Genomic DNA, 19,322 nt, shown 5'->3' on the forward strand with positions numbered 1-19,322 from the left:
ACACTATAAACAGCAATACATCAGATCATACTGCACTATGAGGAGTGTATTTCGTATTTTTAATTTATAGACCCAACCGCATGCTGAGTACTGGTGGATAAAGACCATCCGTGACGTGCTGTTATACTTCCAACTTCTGGTACATTCATTACTTATAAAAGTGATTTACGATCTTGCATTGCAGCAACAATATTGCACTATGAGAGGCACATTTTATGTTTACTTGTAGTATCTCTGAGCTGTGAGCTGATTCTATCCGAGCTTTGGAGGATAAAAAAAACCCCGTGACGTGTCGTCACCTTCCAAGTGTTCCGACCCCTTGGCTGTGAACAATAGACGGAAGACAACAGCTTTTTGATGTGCTTGCCATATTTATTCATCTGGTACGCTTAATATCTATATATGAATGTTGTCATGACAGAGATCAAAGTCCAAAATTACTGCACCATTAGGCGCTTGTTCTTCACTTCTCTTTTCCAGATTTTTTCCACTATTACCTAGTGGCCTCTTGAAGGACGGAGCTGCCATCCACAGGTTCTCCTGTGGAAACCGGGTGCGAAAACAAACAGACTACAGAAAAGACTCATTTAATATTTACCTGTCTGTGGATAAAGGGGAAGCAGCGCATTGACTATTTTTTGATTTTCAAACATATATATATATATATATATATACAATATTCAGCGGCACTCAGGGATGCAAAGTACAGTATGACATAACAGGGTAGAGATACACATACAGATGGGATCCGTTCAGATTTAGGATGTGGATGTGTCCTAGATGGGTATGTGTCGTTGGATAGACACAACTTAGGTCGACAGGGACAATAGGTCGACATGGTCATTAGGTCGACAGGGACAATAGGTCGACAGGGACAATAGGTCGACATGTAGTAGGTCGACATGGGTTTTTTGACTGTTTTTGGCATTGTTTTCTTCGTAAAAGTGACGGGGAACCCCAATTAGTGCACCATGTCCCCTCGCATGGCTCGCTTCACTCGCCATGCTTCAGGTTACTGTTCCAATCGTAGTCCACGTGGATCGGTAAGTATGAAAAAAGTAAAAATAAAATGTAAAAAAGTGAAAAATTCATGTCGACCTTTTGACCTGTCAACCTAGTACATGTCGACACATTGACCATGTCGACCTAATGCATGTCGACATTAAGTGGTCGACCTAATGACTGTCAACCTAAGCTGTGTCGACCTAGATTTAGGATGTGGAGAGGGGGTGATTATTTGGATGCAATGGGGGCACTGTGCTGGAGAGGATCTGGTGAGGGGGCCTGCTCAGGGCCAGGGAAATGGATACCTAGCAACAGTGCCGTAACTAGACATTTTAGCGCTGTGTGCAAGAAATGGCATCAGCGCCCCCCCTTATGTAAAATAGGGGCAGTGCACGCCACAGGCGCGCACAAAAATATACGGGTGTGGCTTCATGGGGAAGGGGCGTGGCCACAAAATAATACCAATTCATATTACGGTGCACAGTAGTCTCCATTATTCAAATTACGCCGCACAGTAGCGCCACTACACCAGGTAGAGCCCTTTTTACACATTACGGCAGACAGCGTCCCCTTTTTACACATTATGGCAGACAGCGTCCCCTTTTTACACATTACAGCAGAGTCCCCTGTTTTACACATTACAGCAGACAGTCCCCCTTTTTTACACATTACGGCAGACAGTCCCCCTTTTTAGACATTACGGCAGAGTCCACCTTTTACACATTACGGCAGACAGCGTCCCCTTTTTACACATTATGGCAGACAGTGTCCCCTTTTTACACATTACGGCAGACAGTCCCCCTTTTTACACATTACGGCAGACAGCGTCCCCTTTTTATACATTACGGCAGAGTCCACCTTTTACACATTATGGCAGACAGCGTCCCCTTTTTACACATTACGGCAGACAGCGTCCCCTTTTTACATATTACGGCAGACAGAGTCCACCTTTTTACACTTTTACAGCAGTGTCCCCTTTTTTACACATTACGGCAGGCAGTGTCCCCTTTTTACACATTACGGTAGACTGAGTCCCCTTTTTACACATTACGGCAGACAGTGTCCCCTTTTTACACATTACGGCAGACAGAGTCCCCTTTTTACACATTATGGCAGACAGCGTCCCCTTTTTACACATTATGGCTGACAGTCCCCCTTTTTACACAATACGGCAGACAGCGTCCCCTTTTTAAACATTACGGCAGACAGCGTACCCTTTTTACACATTACGGCAGACAGAGTCCCCCTTTTTACACATTACAGCAGACAGCGTCCCCTTTTTACACATTACGGCAGACAAAGTCCCCTTTTTTACACATTATGGCAGAGAGCGTCCCCTTATTTACACATTACGGCAGACAACTTCCCCTTTTTTACACATTACGGCAGACAGAATAGATAGATGTGTAATTGGTGGAGGTGCCGCTGCAGCTGTCCCTCTCCTTCTGCATTGGCTGGCCCCCGCCACGCTGGGATTTGGGAAGCGCAAATCAGCATTTACAACGGCGGCGGCCAGATTATGTGGAAGGAGAGGGATAGCTGCAGCGGCGCCTCCACCAATTACACTGTGCTGCTGCGGCTCCCGAGTCACCCTCCCTCCTCCTCCTTCCCCCCGTGGCTGCATCCCTGTGCTCTCCTCCTCTTCTCTTTGGCGGCAGCCGGCATCTAATGAGTCAGTTTGACTTATCACATGCCGCTGGCTTTGAGCTCCTTCACAGCGGTGGGCCCCAGTGCAAGCAACCACTTGCACTGGTGGTAGTTCCGCCACTGGTGCAGACTACAGTATGTTTATAGGCTAAATGTTCATGGCATTTGCTTTTGCCTAGAAAAGTGACCGTCTCTACCATCTGTACACAGCAGGTGCTGTTTAAATGGCTGGACATATTGGAAAATGGACAAGCGCAGAAGTTGCCCATAGCAACAAATCAGCATCTAGCATTTATTAAGTGCTTTCTATAAAATGATAGGTAGAAGTGATTGGTTGCTATGGGTAACTTCTCCACTTGTCCACTCTTTAGAAAGTTTGATACATCCCCCCCTAAATCCAATATGGTTTATGTGCTTATTCTATCCCAAGACTTGTGAGACTGCAGTTATATATGTAACAAAAGTGTCATCCCAGCAAAATGGTGGCTGACATTTATTTTTCTATTTACATTTTTTTATTGAAGTAATGACATGAAATCAGGATACAGAATAAGACATAACATGCGTAACTGTACAACACAGTATCTAAACTTTCACACCGGTAGAGTCCATACAGGAGATACATTGGGGTAAATTTGCTAAGATGGGAAGTTCTATTTAAGATAGGATGTTGCCCATAGCAACCAATCAGATTCTACTTCTCATTTATCTAGCACTTTCTAGAAGATAATATCTGGAATCTGGTTGCTATGGGCAACATCCCATCTTAAATAGAACTCCCATCTTAGTAAATTTACCCCTCTGGGTTTGGGGAACACCCTGAGGTTTCTAATCTGAGAATAAAGGCAGTGTAGTAACAGCAACACCACTTGAGGCTCTCATTTATTTAAATATGAATTCTGTTGAACATGTGGTACCTTATAGTCCGTTTCTGCTGCATGGGGTAGATAAGTTCTTTTATGGGCCTGTCATCTTCTAGGCACGCATCCACCCAGTTGTCCACAAGGACATTTCCCCCTGTAGACTGAATGCCCTCTCTCCAGTTTTGGTCTTCATTGCCTCTGTAACGGAGCGACGATTGAGGTGGTTCATGGGCCCGCCACCTTGTTTCTGTCAAATACATACAGATGTTTGTGTTTAACTTTCCTTGATTCATAATAGGATGCATAAAGTTAACTTCACAAGAGGTAAACAACACAAAGAACAAAATATGCAAAAAATAGATCAGAACCAATCCAACATTTCCGTTCATTGCGTTACTTGCACTATATCACAGGCAAATGCCTATTGGTTGTTGTGGACTACTGTACAATAGCACTATCAGTATAACCTCCAATGTCACTTGCCCATTTGAACAGTAATAACAGATAACTAATTGAAGAGAGAATGCCATCATAATCATGGTGTGACTGGTGTGCAGGAGGGCATGATAACTCAACCATCTCATAATCATGGTGTGACTCGTATGCAGGAGGGCATGATAACTCAACCATCTCATAATCATAGTGTGACTCGTATGCAGGAGGGCATAATAACTCAACCATCTCATAATCATGGTGTGACTGGTGTGCAGGAGGGCATGATAACTCAACCATCTCATAATCATGGTGTGACTCGTATGCAGGAGGGCATGATAACTCAACCATCTCATAATCATGGTGTGACTCATATGCAGGAGGGCATGATAACTCAACCATCTCATAATCATGGTGTGACTGGTGTGCAGGAGGGCATGATAACTCAACCATCTCATAATCATGGTGTGACTGGTATGCAGGAGGGCATAATAACTCAACCATCTCATAATCATGGTGTGACTGGTGTGCAGGAGGGCATAATAACTCAACCATCTCATAATCATGGTGTGACTGGTGTGCAGGAGGGCATAATAACTCAACCATCTCATAATCATGGTGTGACTGGTGTGCAGGAGGGCATGATAACTCAACCATCTCATAATCATGGTGTGACTGGTGTGCAGGAGGGCATGATAACTCAACCATCTCATAATCATGGTGTGACTCGTATGCAGGAGGGCATGATAACTCAACCATCTCATAATCATGGTGTGACTGGTATGCAGGAGGGCATGATAACTCAACCATCTCATAATCATGGTGTGACTCGTATGCAGGAGGGCATAATAACTCAACCATCTCATAATCATGGTGTGACTGGTGTGCAGGAGGGCATGATAACTCAACCATCTCATAATCATGGTGTGACTGGTGTGCAGGAGGGCATGATAACTCAACCATCTCATAATCATGGTGTGACTGGTATGCAGGAGGGCATAATAACTCAACCATCTCATAATCATGGTGTGACTGGTGTGCAGGAGGGCATAATAACTCAACCATCTCATAATCATGGTGTGACTGTTGTGCAGGAGGGCATAATAACTCAACCATCTCATAATCATGGTGTGACTGGTGTGCAGGAGGGCATGATAACTCAACCATCTCATAATCATGGTGTGACTGGTGTGCAGGAGGGCATGATAACTCAACCATCTCATAATCATGGTGTGACTCGTATGCAGGAGGGCATGATAACTCAACCATCTCATAATCATGGTGTGACTCGTATGCAGGAGGGCATGATAACTCAACCATCTCATAATCATGGTGTGACTCGTATGCAGGAGGGCATAATAACTCAACCATCTCATAATCATGGTGTGACTGGTGTGCAGGAGGGCATGATAACTCAACCATCTCATAATCATGGTGTGACTCGTATGCAGGAGGGCATGATAACTCAACCATCTCATAATCATGGTGTGACTCGTATGCAGGAGGGCATGATAACTCAACCATCTCATAATCATGGTGTGACTCGTATGCAGGAGGGCATAATAACTCAACCATCTCATAATCATGGTGTGACTGGTATGCAGGAGGGCATGATAACTCAACCATCTCATAATCATGGTGTGACTGGTATGCAGGAGGGCATAATAACTCAACCATCATAACTGGCTAACTGTGCACTCTTTATCATTAATGTGTAGGTGCAGTGTGGCATCTTGGGCCACACATTTCTTTATGCCCAGGCATATAATATCTGAGCCATAGTTTGACAGCAATCTCACGGATTGTAATGAGCTTTACCATAATGTGTTCTATATCTGTTGCTCTTTGATTGTCCTTAAAGCAATGTACTGTATATGACACCATATGCAACTCTTATACTTGATAGACTTCTGCCACTATTGAATTGTGTAATTCTTTATATTCAGTGTGATTTTACATTCAAACTAAGGTGGTAATTCCAAGTTGATCGCAGCAGGAACTTTGTTAGCAGTTGGGAAAAACCATGTGCACTGCAGGGGAGGCAGATATAACATGTGCAGAGAGAGTTAGATTTGGGTGTGGTGTGTTCAATCTGCAATCTAAATTGCAGTGTAAAAATAAAGCAGCCAGTATTTACCCTGCACAGAAACAAAATAACCCACCCAAATATAACTCTCTCTGCAAATGTTATATCTGCCCCCCCTGCAGTGCACATGGTTTTGCCCAACTGCTAAAAAATTTCCTGCTGCGATCAACTTGGAATTACTCTCTAAGTTCCATTAAGGGGCATATTTATTTTGAAATGCGCCCAGTCCCCGAAAATAAAGAATCCTTACAGCCACATATTGCAGGATTAAAGATTCTTTTTTTAAGGAGAATGTACCAATCTCAGGTTCCTGGACACAGACTCCCATAAGAGCATATCTTGGCAATCCTTCCAAAGTGAAGGCTAACAGAAAAGAAGGAAAGTAACAGGCTGACACCATCTGAAGATCTGAAGAGAAGTTACTGTATCTTTCTCGGGACTTGTTCAATATAGTACCATCCCCATTTAAAACTGTGGGGTCAGCTGAGGCATGGGCTAAAGGCCACACAACAGGAGATATCTCCGATATCTCCTGTTTTCTATTATTTTGTATTCCAGTGACACTTAGATCTGCCCTTATTTTTATTATTATATTTTTAGGACAAAAATGCTTGATAAATAGGCTCCTAAGGATGGTGGTAATGAAAGAGCATATTTGTCAGTGGCGTGGAAAGTGTTATTTATGGCACAGCAACTGAAGACCATGGAACTTACAACAAAATGCTTTCCTTTTACCCAGGTGCATCTTAACAGCATTGTGGGCCCCTGGCAAAGCAATTCACTGGGGCCCCTACTCACCCATTCACAGGAATAAATGTAAAACAAAATCATAACTTACCCCTCATGTCGTACCCCACCATCTCTACACATGCTTCCATACAGTGAACGGCTGCCAGCACTCTGATTGCTGGATAGCTCTAGCCATCTATTAATCATCACGGTGACAGCCATTCACTGTCTGGCTGCAGGCTGGGAGGCAGGTAGGGAATGCTGTCTGACTGCTCTGATTGTTTGTAATTCACAATCACAGCGGCTGGGCAGCATTCTCTACCTGCCTCCCAAGAAGCTCTGGAGGTGCCATCTCCTGCTCGAAGACTCGGGGAAAAAAATCTGTTAGGTATGGTCCCGTAGATTAGTAGGTACACCTAGAGGTGTTAGTCGCAATCTTATCACAGTAAAACATCTCAATGTATAAAATTCCCCTTCTCTAGTGGGGGTGGTCTTCTGTATGCCGAATGTCGGGATCCCGGTGCACAGTATACCGGCGGCGTAATCCCGACACCCAGCATACCGACAACTATTCTCCCTCGTGGGGGTCCACGACCCCCCTGGAGGGAGAATAAAATAGTGTGGCGCGCGTAGCGCGCCACCATGCCCGCAGCGTGGCTGGCGCAGCGAGCCCGCAAGGGGCTCCTTTGCGCTCGCCACGCTGTTGGTATGCCGGCGGTCGGGCTCCCGGCGCCGATATGCTGGTCGCCGGGAGCCCGAGCGCCGGCATACCATACTACACCCTCTAATGGAACAAGTACTAGATAATTTACATAAATCACCAATGTATTATACACTATAACTATAATTATAGGACCTTTGACCTAAAATCTCCCTCAAATTCTACCACTTACCCCCATACACCTTCCCTCTCAACCGACAATACAAAGAATATTATATATGCTGAGCTATACTATAATAACATTTTCATGTTTGTTCGATTTTCGTTGGTGCAGTTTTGTTCTTAGGGTGGGATAAACCAAGTATCTACAGTACATGCCATCATACACTGCATACACATCGACTGCATATGTACCTTTTGACCCTGTTGACCTTTTGACTGTCGACCTAAAGCATGTCGACCAAATGACTGTAGACCTTTTTAGTGTAGATCTATAGACTGGATACCGGCTCCACTGCACTTAATCGGGATCATGCAAACATTGCAAGATCTCCCATGTGCAGCTGGACCCCTTGAAGCCACAGCAGGCTATTACACATACTGGCAGTAATCCTGCTAATATGTGAAAATGATAAGCCACAATATGCAATATGCGATTAGTATCGTAAAGGACAGCTCAATATATGTGATTAGTATCTTAAAAGACAGCTCTTCCGATAAAAACTGCTCTTTGTGATACTGGGACTTCCGGGTTTCGGCCCCGGGAGTTCCTCTGCACATGCGCAGAGTGACTCTCCAGCTGTGTGGCGTGCTGGGAGTGATCCAATTGGGAAGAATGCGGAAAGAAGCCCATGGCATTACCCACTGCATCGAAGCCCTGGATTCCATGGCTTAGTACACATGGGAAATGCGGCCAAAGTCTGAAAAACGGGGATATGGCTGTATTTTCCGAGATCCGTTCTCTAGGTCAACAGTAACTAGGTCGACACTATCTAGGTCAACCACTATTGGTCGACAGTAACTAAGTCGACAGGGTTTCTAGCTCGACAGGGTCTCTAGGTTGACATGTTCTAGGTCGACAGGTCAAAAGGTCGACATGAGTTTTTCACGATGGTTTTCTTTTTTTGAACCTTTTCATACGCAACGATCCACGTGGACTACAATTGGGAACGGTAACCTGTGCCAAGCGCAACAGTAGCGAAGCAAGGCACCTTGCCCGAAGCATGGCGAGTGAAGCGAGCCATGCAAGGGGACACGGTGCACTAATTGGGGTTCCCGGTCACTGTACGAAGAAAACAACACAAAAAACCCATGAAAAAACTCATGTTGACCTTTTGACCTGTCGACCTAGAACATGTCGACCTAGAGACCCTGTGAAAATAGAAACCCTGTCGACCTAGTTACTGTCGACCAATAGTCATCAACCTAGACACTCTCTACCTAGTTACTATCTACCTTCCATACCACACCCGTATTTTCCATTTAGTACATCCCACCCTGTAAATCAAGCCCGGAAATTTATTAACTAGTTATTCCTAGCCCTGATCCAGTTTTATAATATCACTGACATAGAGAAGCTCATTGCTGTGGGAGATTTTATCTTGTGATAAGTGCTGCACTGACATAGCTAGCCTGTATTATTTTGTATAGTAGACAAAATAAAATGACGTCTTCTGGCGGCGATGAATAAACTGGCCTGATTAAGCACTGTAAATGTTTCCTGTATTTATTGTTGGATTACTAGTTGGTAACAATTCATATTTGTGACTGCTATTACTTGTGTAGATACTGTGAATTACATAATCCTCACGTGCTTCAGTATATCAGAGCCAGATACTAAATCATTTGTAGGGTTTATGTACTGTAAGTACAAGTCCTCTCCTGCAGTTACTAGGTGCAGGGGATCTATTTGAGTGTTCCTACACTTGCTCTGTGTGCAATGCCTACAAGGGTGTAATTTATAGAACTTCTGCCAGTCGCTGGTTTATCAACCCCGGCCACTCCTTTGAAGCCCTTTCTGGTAAAACCATGTTGCACTGAAGGTGGCAGAGATGGACTGGAGCCAAATATTAGCCCTGACATGTGCAACACTAATAACGGGGGCGTGCCGCAAGTCAGAGGGGGCGTGGACCTGCAGCATGCCTCCATTTTCCATGGAAACGGGCGGGGTGGCGGTGAAGTGGCCAGACCAGAGAGCCGGAGGCTGCGCTGTGCATGGCCTTCCCGGCTCTCTGTGTGACAGAACCAGCCCACCAGCCCAGTGGCAGTTCTGGCATTTGCCAGAATTGCCAGATGTGCAGTCTAGCCCTGGCAGGTGGTGTAGATTTAAACTACGTTATTACTTAACAGTGTTACAATTTATTTACACAAATTCCACTAGAAAATGACTCTGTACTACAAAATGTCCAGCCAGCTGCCATTGCTTGGTCTCTAAGCTGACTGGCAGTATTTTAAAACTGCAGATCAACATGAACACTAATGACGCTACTATTTGGAGACTAATAGCACAGGTAGATGTAAGAAGAGGTGGTAAGTGCAAAATGCGCTATAACCAGCACTATTTGATGCTTACACTGAACCTCTTTATGTATGAAAGCTTACTATTTTATCTGCAAACATTTAAGTATTTCGTATCTGTAGTATGGCAACGAAAACTCATCCGGTGTTATTAAAAAATTAAAATCATACTATTGTGGCTTATCATTTTCACATATCAGCACCAGGATGTGTACTAACCTGCAGTGCCTTCTAGGGGTCCAGCTGCAAATGGAAGATCTGGTCTATAAAGCTACACTAAAAAGGTCTACAGTCACTAGGTCGTCTACTAATGGTCGATGTGCATTAGGTCGACAGTCAAAAGGTTGAAAGGGTCAAAAGGTCGACACATGTTTTTAGTTTTTTTTACATTTTTACAACTTTTGCTGCAATTAATATCCATGTCACAAACTATTAGCTTTAGTAACCTTGTGGCGAGCGAAGGGGCGCATTTCATAAAATTGACTATCCATGTCACACACTATCACCATTAGTAACCTCGTGGCAAGCAAAGTAAAAAATGTTTAAAAACACAAAACACCCAAATTTATTTTTGTGCGTTGACCTTTTGACTGCCACCCTTTTGACCCTGTCGACCTAATGACTAATGACTGTCTATCTTTTTAATGTCAATCTTCTGTATCAGAACCAGTGGAGCCAGCCGGGAGGTAAGACACAGTGCATCAGCACTAGGGCATGCTTGCCTACTCTTCTGGATTCTTTGGGAGACACTCAGTTTCTCTGGTATTCCCCCGCAGCTCCAGAAGAGTGGGCACCCCTCTCGCATTCTGCCCACCTTCTAGTGAAGTGGGCAGACGGGAGAGATAAATACAGATAAAACACGGTCCCAGTGGAGGGGGCGGGCCTAGTGATGCAATTCGATGCTAATCACGTCATCTTAGCTCTACCCCTAAGCAAATATGGCCAATCGCTGCATTTTCCCCATGAAGGGGCGGGGCCTAATGATGCAGTTAACCCAGCCCCACCCCCATTGCCGCCCACCTGCTTCTCCTTCCCGGGCACCTCCCGGAGTGGGGATTAGTAATATAGGCAATCATGCACTAGGGTCATGTGCTGTGGTCCTGGCAGGCATAGCTGGAGAGTGGATTTATTGCTTCCTGCTACATCTCTATAAGAGGCGAAGCAGGAAGAGCTATAGTGGCACATTAAGTGGTGCATCTCACTGTAAAACCACTTCAGATCACACAATACATGGGGCATATATCAAAGTATAGAGAAAGATAAAGTAGAGAGATATAAAGTACCAACCAATCAGCTCCTACTGTCATTTTATCATACACAGCCTGTAACATGACAGGAGCTGGGTGGTTAGTACATTACTTCTCTGCCAGCTTTAATACATATGCCCCCATATTTGAAAAAGGGATAGAAACACTTATAGGAATGAAAGCCAGCATTGCACAGATGTGCCCTTCTCAGAACGCCAGGTCTCGTGTGACTCAGATTGCGTTGAGCGTCTCTCTTCACTCGTATGTGCATGTTATTCGCACGAATGAAACAATTGGATGTCACTAAATGATTCCCAAGAATGCGCTGATTAATCTGATGTGTGATGCTTATACATCTGTTTGTGAGTGAGTCTGAATGTGAATAAATGCTTTGATGCAATGACTAACACCTGACAATCAATGTTGACATGATGGTATTACCTCAATGGTACTATTATTACAGGAAAATATGAGGACGTTTAATTAAATAATGTTAGTAGAAATAACTTACTGTGAATATATAATTTACAACAAAATGTCGGCACAAATTTGAAGATACAAGTAAAGCAGTATTGGGAACACCGACCCCACAGTCTTGGGTGGTTTTATCCTGGCAAAGTGAAGAATTCTCACAAATTTGTACCTGAAATATCAGCAGTATTACCCCCATTGCATGCACCTTACAGAAGGGAGCATCGTGAAGTGGACTACAAATTCTGAAAAGACTATTCAAGATACAGAGAAGCTAATCTAATTGGATATGGACCCTATGAACTTTGGCCCATCTCTAGCTAGCAAATTGGCATGTGACACTTCACCTTATCCAGGCGTGATGTGACCATTTCTGGAGAGTGTCACAGCTTGCGACTACGATCCTGTACACAGCTACAATGACTCCAGCATCTTACTTCCAGCAGCCATGTTGTGTGACCATGGGTTACTCAGTAGGCCGATGTTTGTCCGACATGTGTCCGATGGTTGCATCTTTGTAAGCCAGCAGTGGATCAGAGATGGCGATTATGGGTGTCTCTATACAACTCCCAGTGGCTGCAACATTTGCATATTGTTGCCAGCCGCTGCAAAAAATTTGCAGCAGTGATGCATTTGCATACATCTCAAAATCAGGCCCTTTGGTCGGAAAGCTTCAAGTCTTGTATAAGGAGCAAATAAATTCCACCAGCATCTTTTTGACCAGAAGATTATAAGGTCCACAGACCACCATCCAGGATCCAAGCAGTCGGGATCCCGGCAGTTGAAATACCGACGTCAGAATCCCGACACCAGAACCCCAAGATAGGGTCACAAGCCTGGCACCAGAATCCCAACCTCCGAGATCCCGACCGCCGGGACCCCGAACTAGCGTCAGTCGGACACTATGACAGGTAGGCCGCGGAAAGAGGAGGTTAGGTTTAGGCTGTGGGGAGGGGGACACCAATCTTCTTATACCATAATTTATGCACTTCATTTGAGAGCTCTTTGTTATTTATTTACATTACCCTTTATTTTAAATCACATATTTCTTACCAGTCATACCCAGGACCTTCATTTGCATCCTCCTTTATTTTAAAGCACACATTTAAAAATACTGTCATACCCAGGATTCAAATTTATGACCTTGCATATTACAGTCAGACACCTTACTCAAGTAGCTATTTGCTCCTGCATGGGAAGTATGACAGTTTCTTGAAATATGTACCTTAAATAAAGGAGTGTGTGGTTAAAAGTCTCTAGTCTCCAAACCTTCAAACTCTTCAGGCAAGCTTATCAAATTTCAGAACTGCCCACATAACCGTCATAAACTTTCCTATCCAATTACATCCCTACTGTACAGTCCACACATAGTCTTACATGTCTTCTATTCCTTCACTTTTCCTTCCTCCTGACCAGGGGCGTCAGAACGTTTTTAGGTGTGGGGGGGGCAAGATATAGTTTCCGTTTGGCGCCCCTAAATCGCTAAATGTCGCCCCCTCTGTGTTATACAGTACCTCATAACAAAAATGGAGAGAGAGATAGAGATAAAAAGAGAGAGAAAGACATGGTGAGAGAAAGAGACATGGAAAGTGACAGAGAGATTCATGGAGAGAGACAGAGAGAGAGATGGAGAAAGATAGAGAGAGGTATATCATCAGCAGCAGAATGTGATGTGCCCAGGAGAGCAGTTACCTGGAGGTCTCTGGGAGGAGGCTGAATTGTCTCTCTGGCCAGGCAGTGGTTCTGCAGGAGCTATGATGGGCTCCCAATCCATAGGCAGTGGTACGGCAAAAATTCGGAGGTAGGCGGGAGGAGGGGATGATAGGCAGTGACGAGGCGGCTGATGCTGGACGATGTGAGGCAGGGGCGTAACTAGAACTTTGCAGTTCCCATAGAAAATGTTTGAAAGGGCCCCCCTGCCCCCCGCTGATATTACTATAATATCCCTTAGGGGTAGCAGGAGAGAGTGAGACAGAAAAAGCGGATATCAGGGGTCAGAGAGAAAGAGAGAGAGGGAGAGAGGGTTTCATGGAAAAGAGGGAATGAGTGAAAGAGAGAAGTGAGCGAGAGGTTGTCTGGGAGAAAGAGATGAGAGTGTCAGGGAAAGAGAAAGAGAGGGAGAAAGTGTCAAGAGAGAGGTAGTGTCAGGGAGAGAGACAGTGTTAGGGAGTGAGAGGGAGAGATAGACATACAGTGTCAGGGGAAGAGAAAGAGACAGTGTTAGGGACAGAGAGACAGTGCCAGGGAGAGATATTTACACAGCTTCAGGGAGAGAGGGAGAGACAGTGTCACATAGAGAGAGAGAGAGAGAGAGAGAGAGAGAGTGTGCCAGGGAGAGAGAAAGAGGGAGAGAAAGAGATGACTGTCACAGAGAGAGAGAGAGAGAGAGAGAGAGAGTGTCAGGAAGAGAGTGGGGGAGACAGTGTCAAAGAGAGAGAGTGTGGGGAGGGACATAGAGACAGTGTCAGGGAGAGGGAGGGAGAGAAATAGTGTCGGAGAGGGAGAGAGAGGAAAAGTGAGAGAAAGAGAGAGAGAGGAGAGACGGAGGGAGGGAGATAGTGTCAGGAAGAGAGAAAGAGGGAGAGAAAGATGACAGAGTGTAAGGGACAGTGAGACAGTACCAGGGAGAGATATTTACACACCATTAGGAAGAGAGGGAGAGACAGTGTAACAGAGAGAGAGTATGCCAGGGAGAGAGATACAGTGTCAGAAAGAGTGTGTGGGAGACAGAGCGACTAATTCAGACTGGATCGCTGCAGAGACAGCGATCGCAGTCTTAAGACCTTTGGGGAGTGCGCCTCGAAAGTATCTCAGGGCTGCGACTGCCTCTGCCTGATTGACTGGCAGTGGCGGTTTGCGTGGTGAGAGGGGGTGTGCCAATGTTAGAACGCCGTTGGTGGGGCACGGTCCGGACAACGCAGGTGTGTCCGGACCGTTGTGGGGGTGGGCCACGGCAGCTGCGTGACGTCACATGCAACTGATGCGCCCCGGGACGCAGTGGGTAGCCGCGTGCCAGCACAGCTAGGCTGTGCACTAGCTGCGCAGACAGGGGACTACTCGCTGGGTGCGAAGGCATCGCAGCCGTGCGATGCTTCCACACGCGGTGGAGGGGAGGGCAGAGCCAGACATGCGGGGCAGACTAACCCTGTGCTGGGCGTCCCCCCGCATGTCTGAGTAACTGATCGCAGATGTGCTAAATTTAGCACATCTACGATCAGATCTGAATCACCCCCATTGTCAAAGAGAAAGAGTGTGGAGGGGACAGAAAGACAGTGTCAGGGAGAGCGGGATGTACTAATGCTTACCGCCACGGTTTTTCCCATTTACTGCAGAGGCTATTTAACGCAGAGAGATGTACTATACCTCGGGCACTGATATGCCCTTCTCACCGTACTGCTGAGTGGCCGAGCCGGGGTGGGAGGACAGCCAGCAGCAGCACCATGCCGGCAACAAGTGGCTGCAGTTTCCGCTTTCGCGACGCAGGGTTCGGGGGATGAGTGTCCTCTGCCGGAGTACTACAGCTCCGAGGGTGTGGGCTCCAGAGGCTCTCAGCACTGTTGTACTGTATATCCAGCTGCCTCGGGTATGTACAGCCCGCACCCTCGGCTGCTGTTCTCCCACATGCTGCTCTTGCTGCTGGTGGTTATCTACCTGCCCAGCTCAGCCACCCAGCAGTACGGTAAGAAGGGCATCTCAGTCACCGAGGTTTAGTACATATCTCTCTACGTTAAATAGCCTCTGCGTTAAATGGGAAAAACTGTGCCGGTAAGCAGGGCCGGACTGGGACTAAAAATAGGCCCTGGCATTTTTGAAGCACACAGGCCCACCTCTGTGACTCCTCCCCTTACTATTCCTGACTCCTCCCACTTATTAGTCTATGCTCTTACAAATATAATTAATATTCTAACAACATACAAGCGTACATCATTCTCTATTAAAATACACACAACCAGTGGTTGAAGTGGAAATTTTTAAGTGGGGGTATGGAAATGCGAAGTTTGTAAAAGGGAAAAGGGGGCGTGGCCACTCAAAAGGGGGCGTGGCCTTTAGTGTAGTTTACCACACCATACACCCCTTATACGCATTATGCACCACAATAGTAGGACCCCTTATACTATCTAGTACTGGTGCCTCTTTCACATTATACCACACAGTATGAGCCAAAATTCACATTATAGCACCCGCTATGAGCCGAAATTTACATTATAGCACCCGGTATGAGCCGAAATTCACATTATGGCACACAGTATGAGCCGAAATTCACATTACAGCACACAGAATGAGGTGAAATTCACATTATAGCACCCGGTATGAGCCGAAATTTACATTATATGCCCCCAATAGTGCAGTGCCAGATCCACAATTGCCCCCACAGTGCCAGGTATACAAATGCCCCCACAGTGCCATGTATACAAATGCCCCACAGTGCCAGGTATACAAATGCCCCACAGTGCCAGGTATACAAATGCCCCCACAGTGCCAGGTATATAAATGCCCCCAAAGTGCCAGCCAATTGCCCCCACAGTGCCAGGTATACAAATGCCCCACAGTGCCAGGTATACAAATGCCCCCACAGTGCCAGATCCACAAATGCCCCCACAGAGCCAGATCCACAAATGCCCCACAGTGCCAGGTATACAAATGCCCCCACAGTGCCAGGTATACAAATGCCCCCACAGTGTCAGCCAATTGCCCCCACAGTGCCAGGTATACAAATGCCCCACAGTGCCAGGTATACAAATGCCCCACAGGGCCAGGTATACAAATGCCCCCACAGTGCCAGGTATATAAATGCCCCCAAAGTGCCAGCCAATTGCCCCCACAGTGCCAGGTATACAAATGCCCCCACAGTGCCAGGTAAACAATTGCCCCCCACAGCAGTGCTGCAGCTGCAGCTGCTTACCGCTGCTGCGGCTCCTCCGGCTGGAATGTGAGAGGCGGGCTGCAGAGTCATGACCTGAGAGCGCGCCAGCGCGGCTATGTCTGGCGGCGTGTAGCGGACTTCAAACCAGCCGCCGGTTCGTGAGCCAATCAGGGCTCGCGGACCGGCAGCGGCGGCTCCTGATTGGCTGCCGGTCCGCGAGCTCTGATTGGCTCACGAACCGGCGGCTGTTTTGAAGTCCACTATATGCCGCCAGACATAGCCGCGCTGGCGCGCTCTCCTCCCCTGACAGCTGAGACACGCTGCCGCCGGACTGAGCGGCAGCGTGTCTCAGTGAGCGCTGGACCGGCCCACGTGGCCATCGGCCCTTCTGGCATTTGCCAGAAGTGCCAGATGGCCAGTCCGGCCCTGCCGGTAAGCATTACTACATCCCGCCCAGAGAGAGATAGTGTCAGGGAGATCCCAGAGAGAGATAGTGTCAGGGAGATCCCAGAGAGAGATAATGTCAGGGAGAGCCCAGAGAGAGATAGTGACAGGGAGAGCCCAGACAGAGATAGTGTCAGGGAGAGTCCAGAGAGAGATAGTGTCAGGGAGAGCCCAGAGAGAGATAGTGTCAGGGTGAGCCCAGAGAGAGATAATGTCAGGAAGAGCCCAGAGAGAGATAGTGTCAGGGAGAAAGGGAGCGGGGGAGAGAGAGAGAGATGGACATTACCTGACTACAGTACAGATCAGGTCTCTTATGGGGGCTGGCACTTCACAGCATTAGGCTCCGCCCCCCAAATGCCCGCGAATCGCGGCACTGCCACTGTCAGCCGACATAGGCAGGGGCAGAGCAGTCCGGGTCAAGCTTGGTGTCCCTTCTCCCGCTACATCCTCCATGGCTGCAGGGGAGTTTCCACTGGCACAGCCACTGGGAAGAGGTGGGAGTGGAGCCACTGTGGTTGGGGGCGGAGCCACTGCAGGGGAGGAGGAGGTGGCAGTGGAGGAGTTCGGGACCACCTGAGATCTGCAGCGTCAGCTCCCTCTGCTTGTTCATTGCACGGCATCACACTGACTTCAGCCGCGTGTGTCACACAGGGGCCAGGGCTGAAGTCAGTCTGGTACCCAGTATGATGCCGTACAAGGAAGAAGCAGAGGAGGCTGGCACTGCACATCAGCTGTAAAGTGCGGCAGCTGGCCGCGGTGTTTCACCTGACTGCCGCTCCTCTGCTATGGGTAATAGGCGCCTCTCTCAACTTTGCGGGGGGCGAGCTACCCACTTGCCCCCCCCCCCCCCATTCCGACGCCCCTGCTCCTGATCCTGGTTTATCATTGCTGTGTAGCCATATCATGCAGCCCACCAAGAACCTTTGCACTCTGGTGGACCATTATGCAATAGATAACATCTATCCTTGTATATCAAGGTCTATTTCCTTATAGACTGTAAACTTGCGAGCAGGGCCTTCCTACCTCTATGACTGTCTGCTGTTACCCATATTTGTTTTTTCACTGTTGTTTCCAATTGTAAAGCACAATGGAATTTGCTGTACCATATAAGAAACTGTTAATAAATTAACAAAAGTGCTTAGGGACGTGAGGGAAAGATTGGCGCCAGGTGATGCTGGGGATTAAGGAGGAGGAAGTTGCAAGTGAAATTGATAAAACAGAAACTTGACAAGTGCTTTAGAACAGCGCCCCCTGCCTTGCAGTGCCCTGTGTGGTGGCACACGACACGTCATAGCACCCTAGTTACGGCCCTGACCCTCGCACCAAATGTGCATCTCTATCTCAGTGCATACCTTTCTGGATTATTATATAGATATCATCTGCCAAACTATATATTTTTTTCCGTTTAAAGCACATGTGCTCAGAAGTAGATGGTTTAGTGGTTGTCATTCTGCACATTCCCAACAAAGTAGTCAATGTGTTCATTACAAACTACCTACTTCACAATTTTCCTATGGGCTGATTACATTGTTCCAAATCTAAAGGGGGGTACACATGGAGAGATCCGTGTTTAAAATCTAAGCAATCTGACTAGGTTGCTTAGATTTTAAGCACGGATCTGTCGTGTGTATGCCCCCTAGCGATAGGGCCGCGCATCGCTATCGCCGGTGCTAGATTGAGCCTGCATGCAGGCTCAATCTAGCGGGTCGCTCATTTCAGCGCTGTGTGAAGTGAGCGGCTCCCCGTTGTCCCCCCACCTGTGCTGAGTGGGGGGAGAGATGTGTGCTGAGCGGTCTGTGTTAAGATTGCTCAGCACACATCTCTCCCGTCAGTACTGGCCTTAACTCCTCGACTATAAATTTTGATGTCTAAATCCCAGAGAATTCAAATACAAATGGTAAGAACTGCAACTAACAAGCAGGAAAAGAGGAGATTGATTCTGCAGATAGTGACCACAGCAAATCTGGGACTGTCCCTGCAATTCAGGTAATTTGGTAACTATTCAATTGTGTTTAATGTTAAAGCTAGAATTAGTGTTGCTAATGGGTCCATCTTACTATTAATTAATGGCACCTAATGGATAAATGATGTTTTCAACAGAAAATATATTTACCTGCAGAAAGGATGGCTGCAAACCTTACATGGACTGTTGTTACCGATGTGGGTAATGTGGGGGTCATTCCGAGTTTTTAGCTCGTTGCCGATTTTTGCTATACTGCAATTAGTCGCTTACTGCGCATGCGCAAGGCTCGCAGAGCGCATGCGCTTAGTTATTTTACACAAAAGTTAGGTATTTTACTCACGGCATAACTAAGCTTTTTCATCGCTGTGCTGATTGTACTGTGATTGACAGGAA

General features: G+C 46.7%; 1 protein-coding gene across 3 annotated transcripts in view; it reads right to left on the minus strand.

The window, feature by feature from the left end:
• Positions 1 to 19,322, minus strand: part of TMC4 (transmembrane channel like 4) — a 194,820-nt gene that overhangs the window by 159,724 nt on the left and 15,774 nt on the right. For 2 of the 3 annotated variants that reach the window (XM_063942866.1, XM_063942865.1), the window contains one exon: positions 3,570 to 3,762. In XM_063942866.1, coding sequence (XP_063798936.1) covers positions 3,570 to 3,762 — 193 coding nt within the window. Of the gene's footprint in view, positions 1 to 3,569; positions 3,763 to 13,350; positions 13,516 to 19,322 lie in introns of those variants that run through there. The other variant, XM_063942864.1, reaches the window with a different exon arrangement.

The sequence above is a fragment of the Pseudophryne corroboree genome, chromosome 10 (assembly GCF_028390025.1).
Source record: "Pseudophryne corroboree isolate aPseCor3 chromosome 10, aPseCor3.hap2, whole genome shotgun sequence".
In the NCBI taxonomy this organism is placed as follows: Eukaryota; Metazoa; Chordata; class Amphibia; order Anura; family Myobatrachidae; genus Pseudophryne; species Pseudophryne corroboree.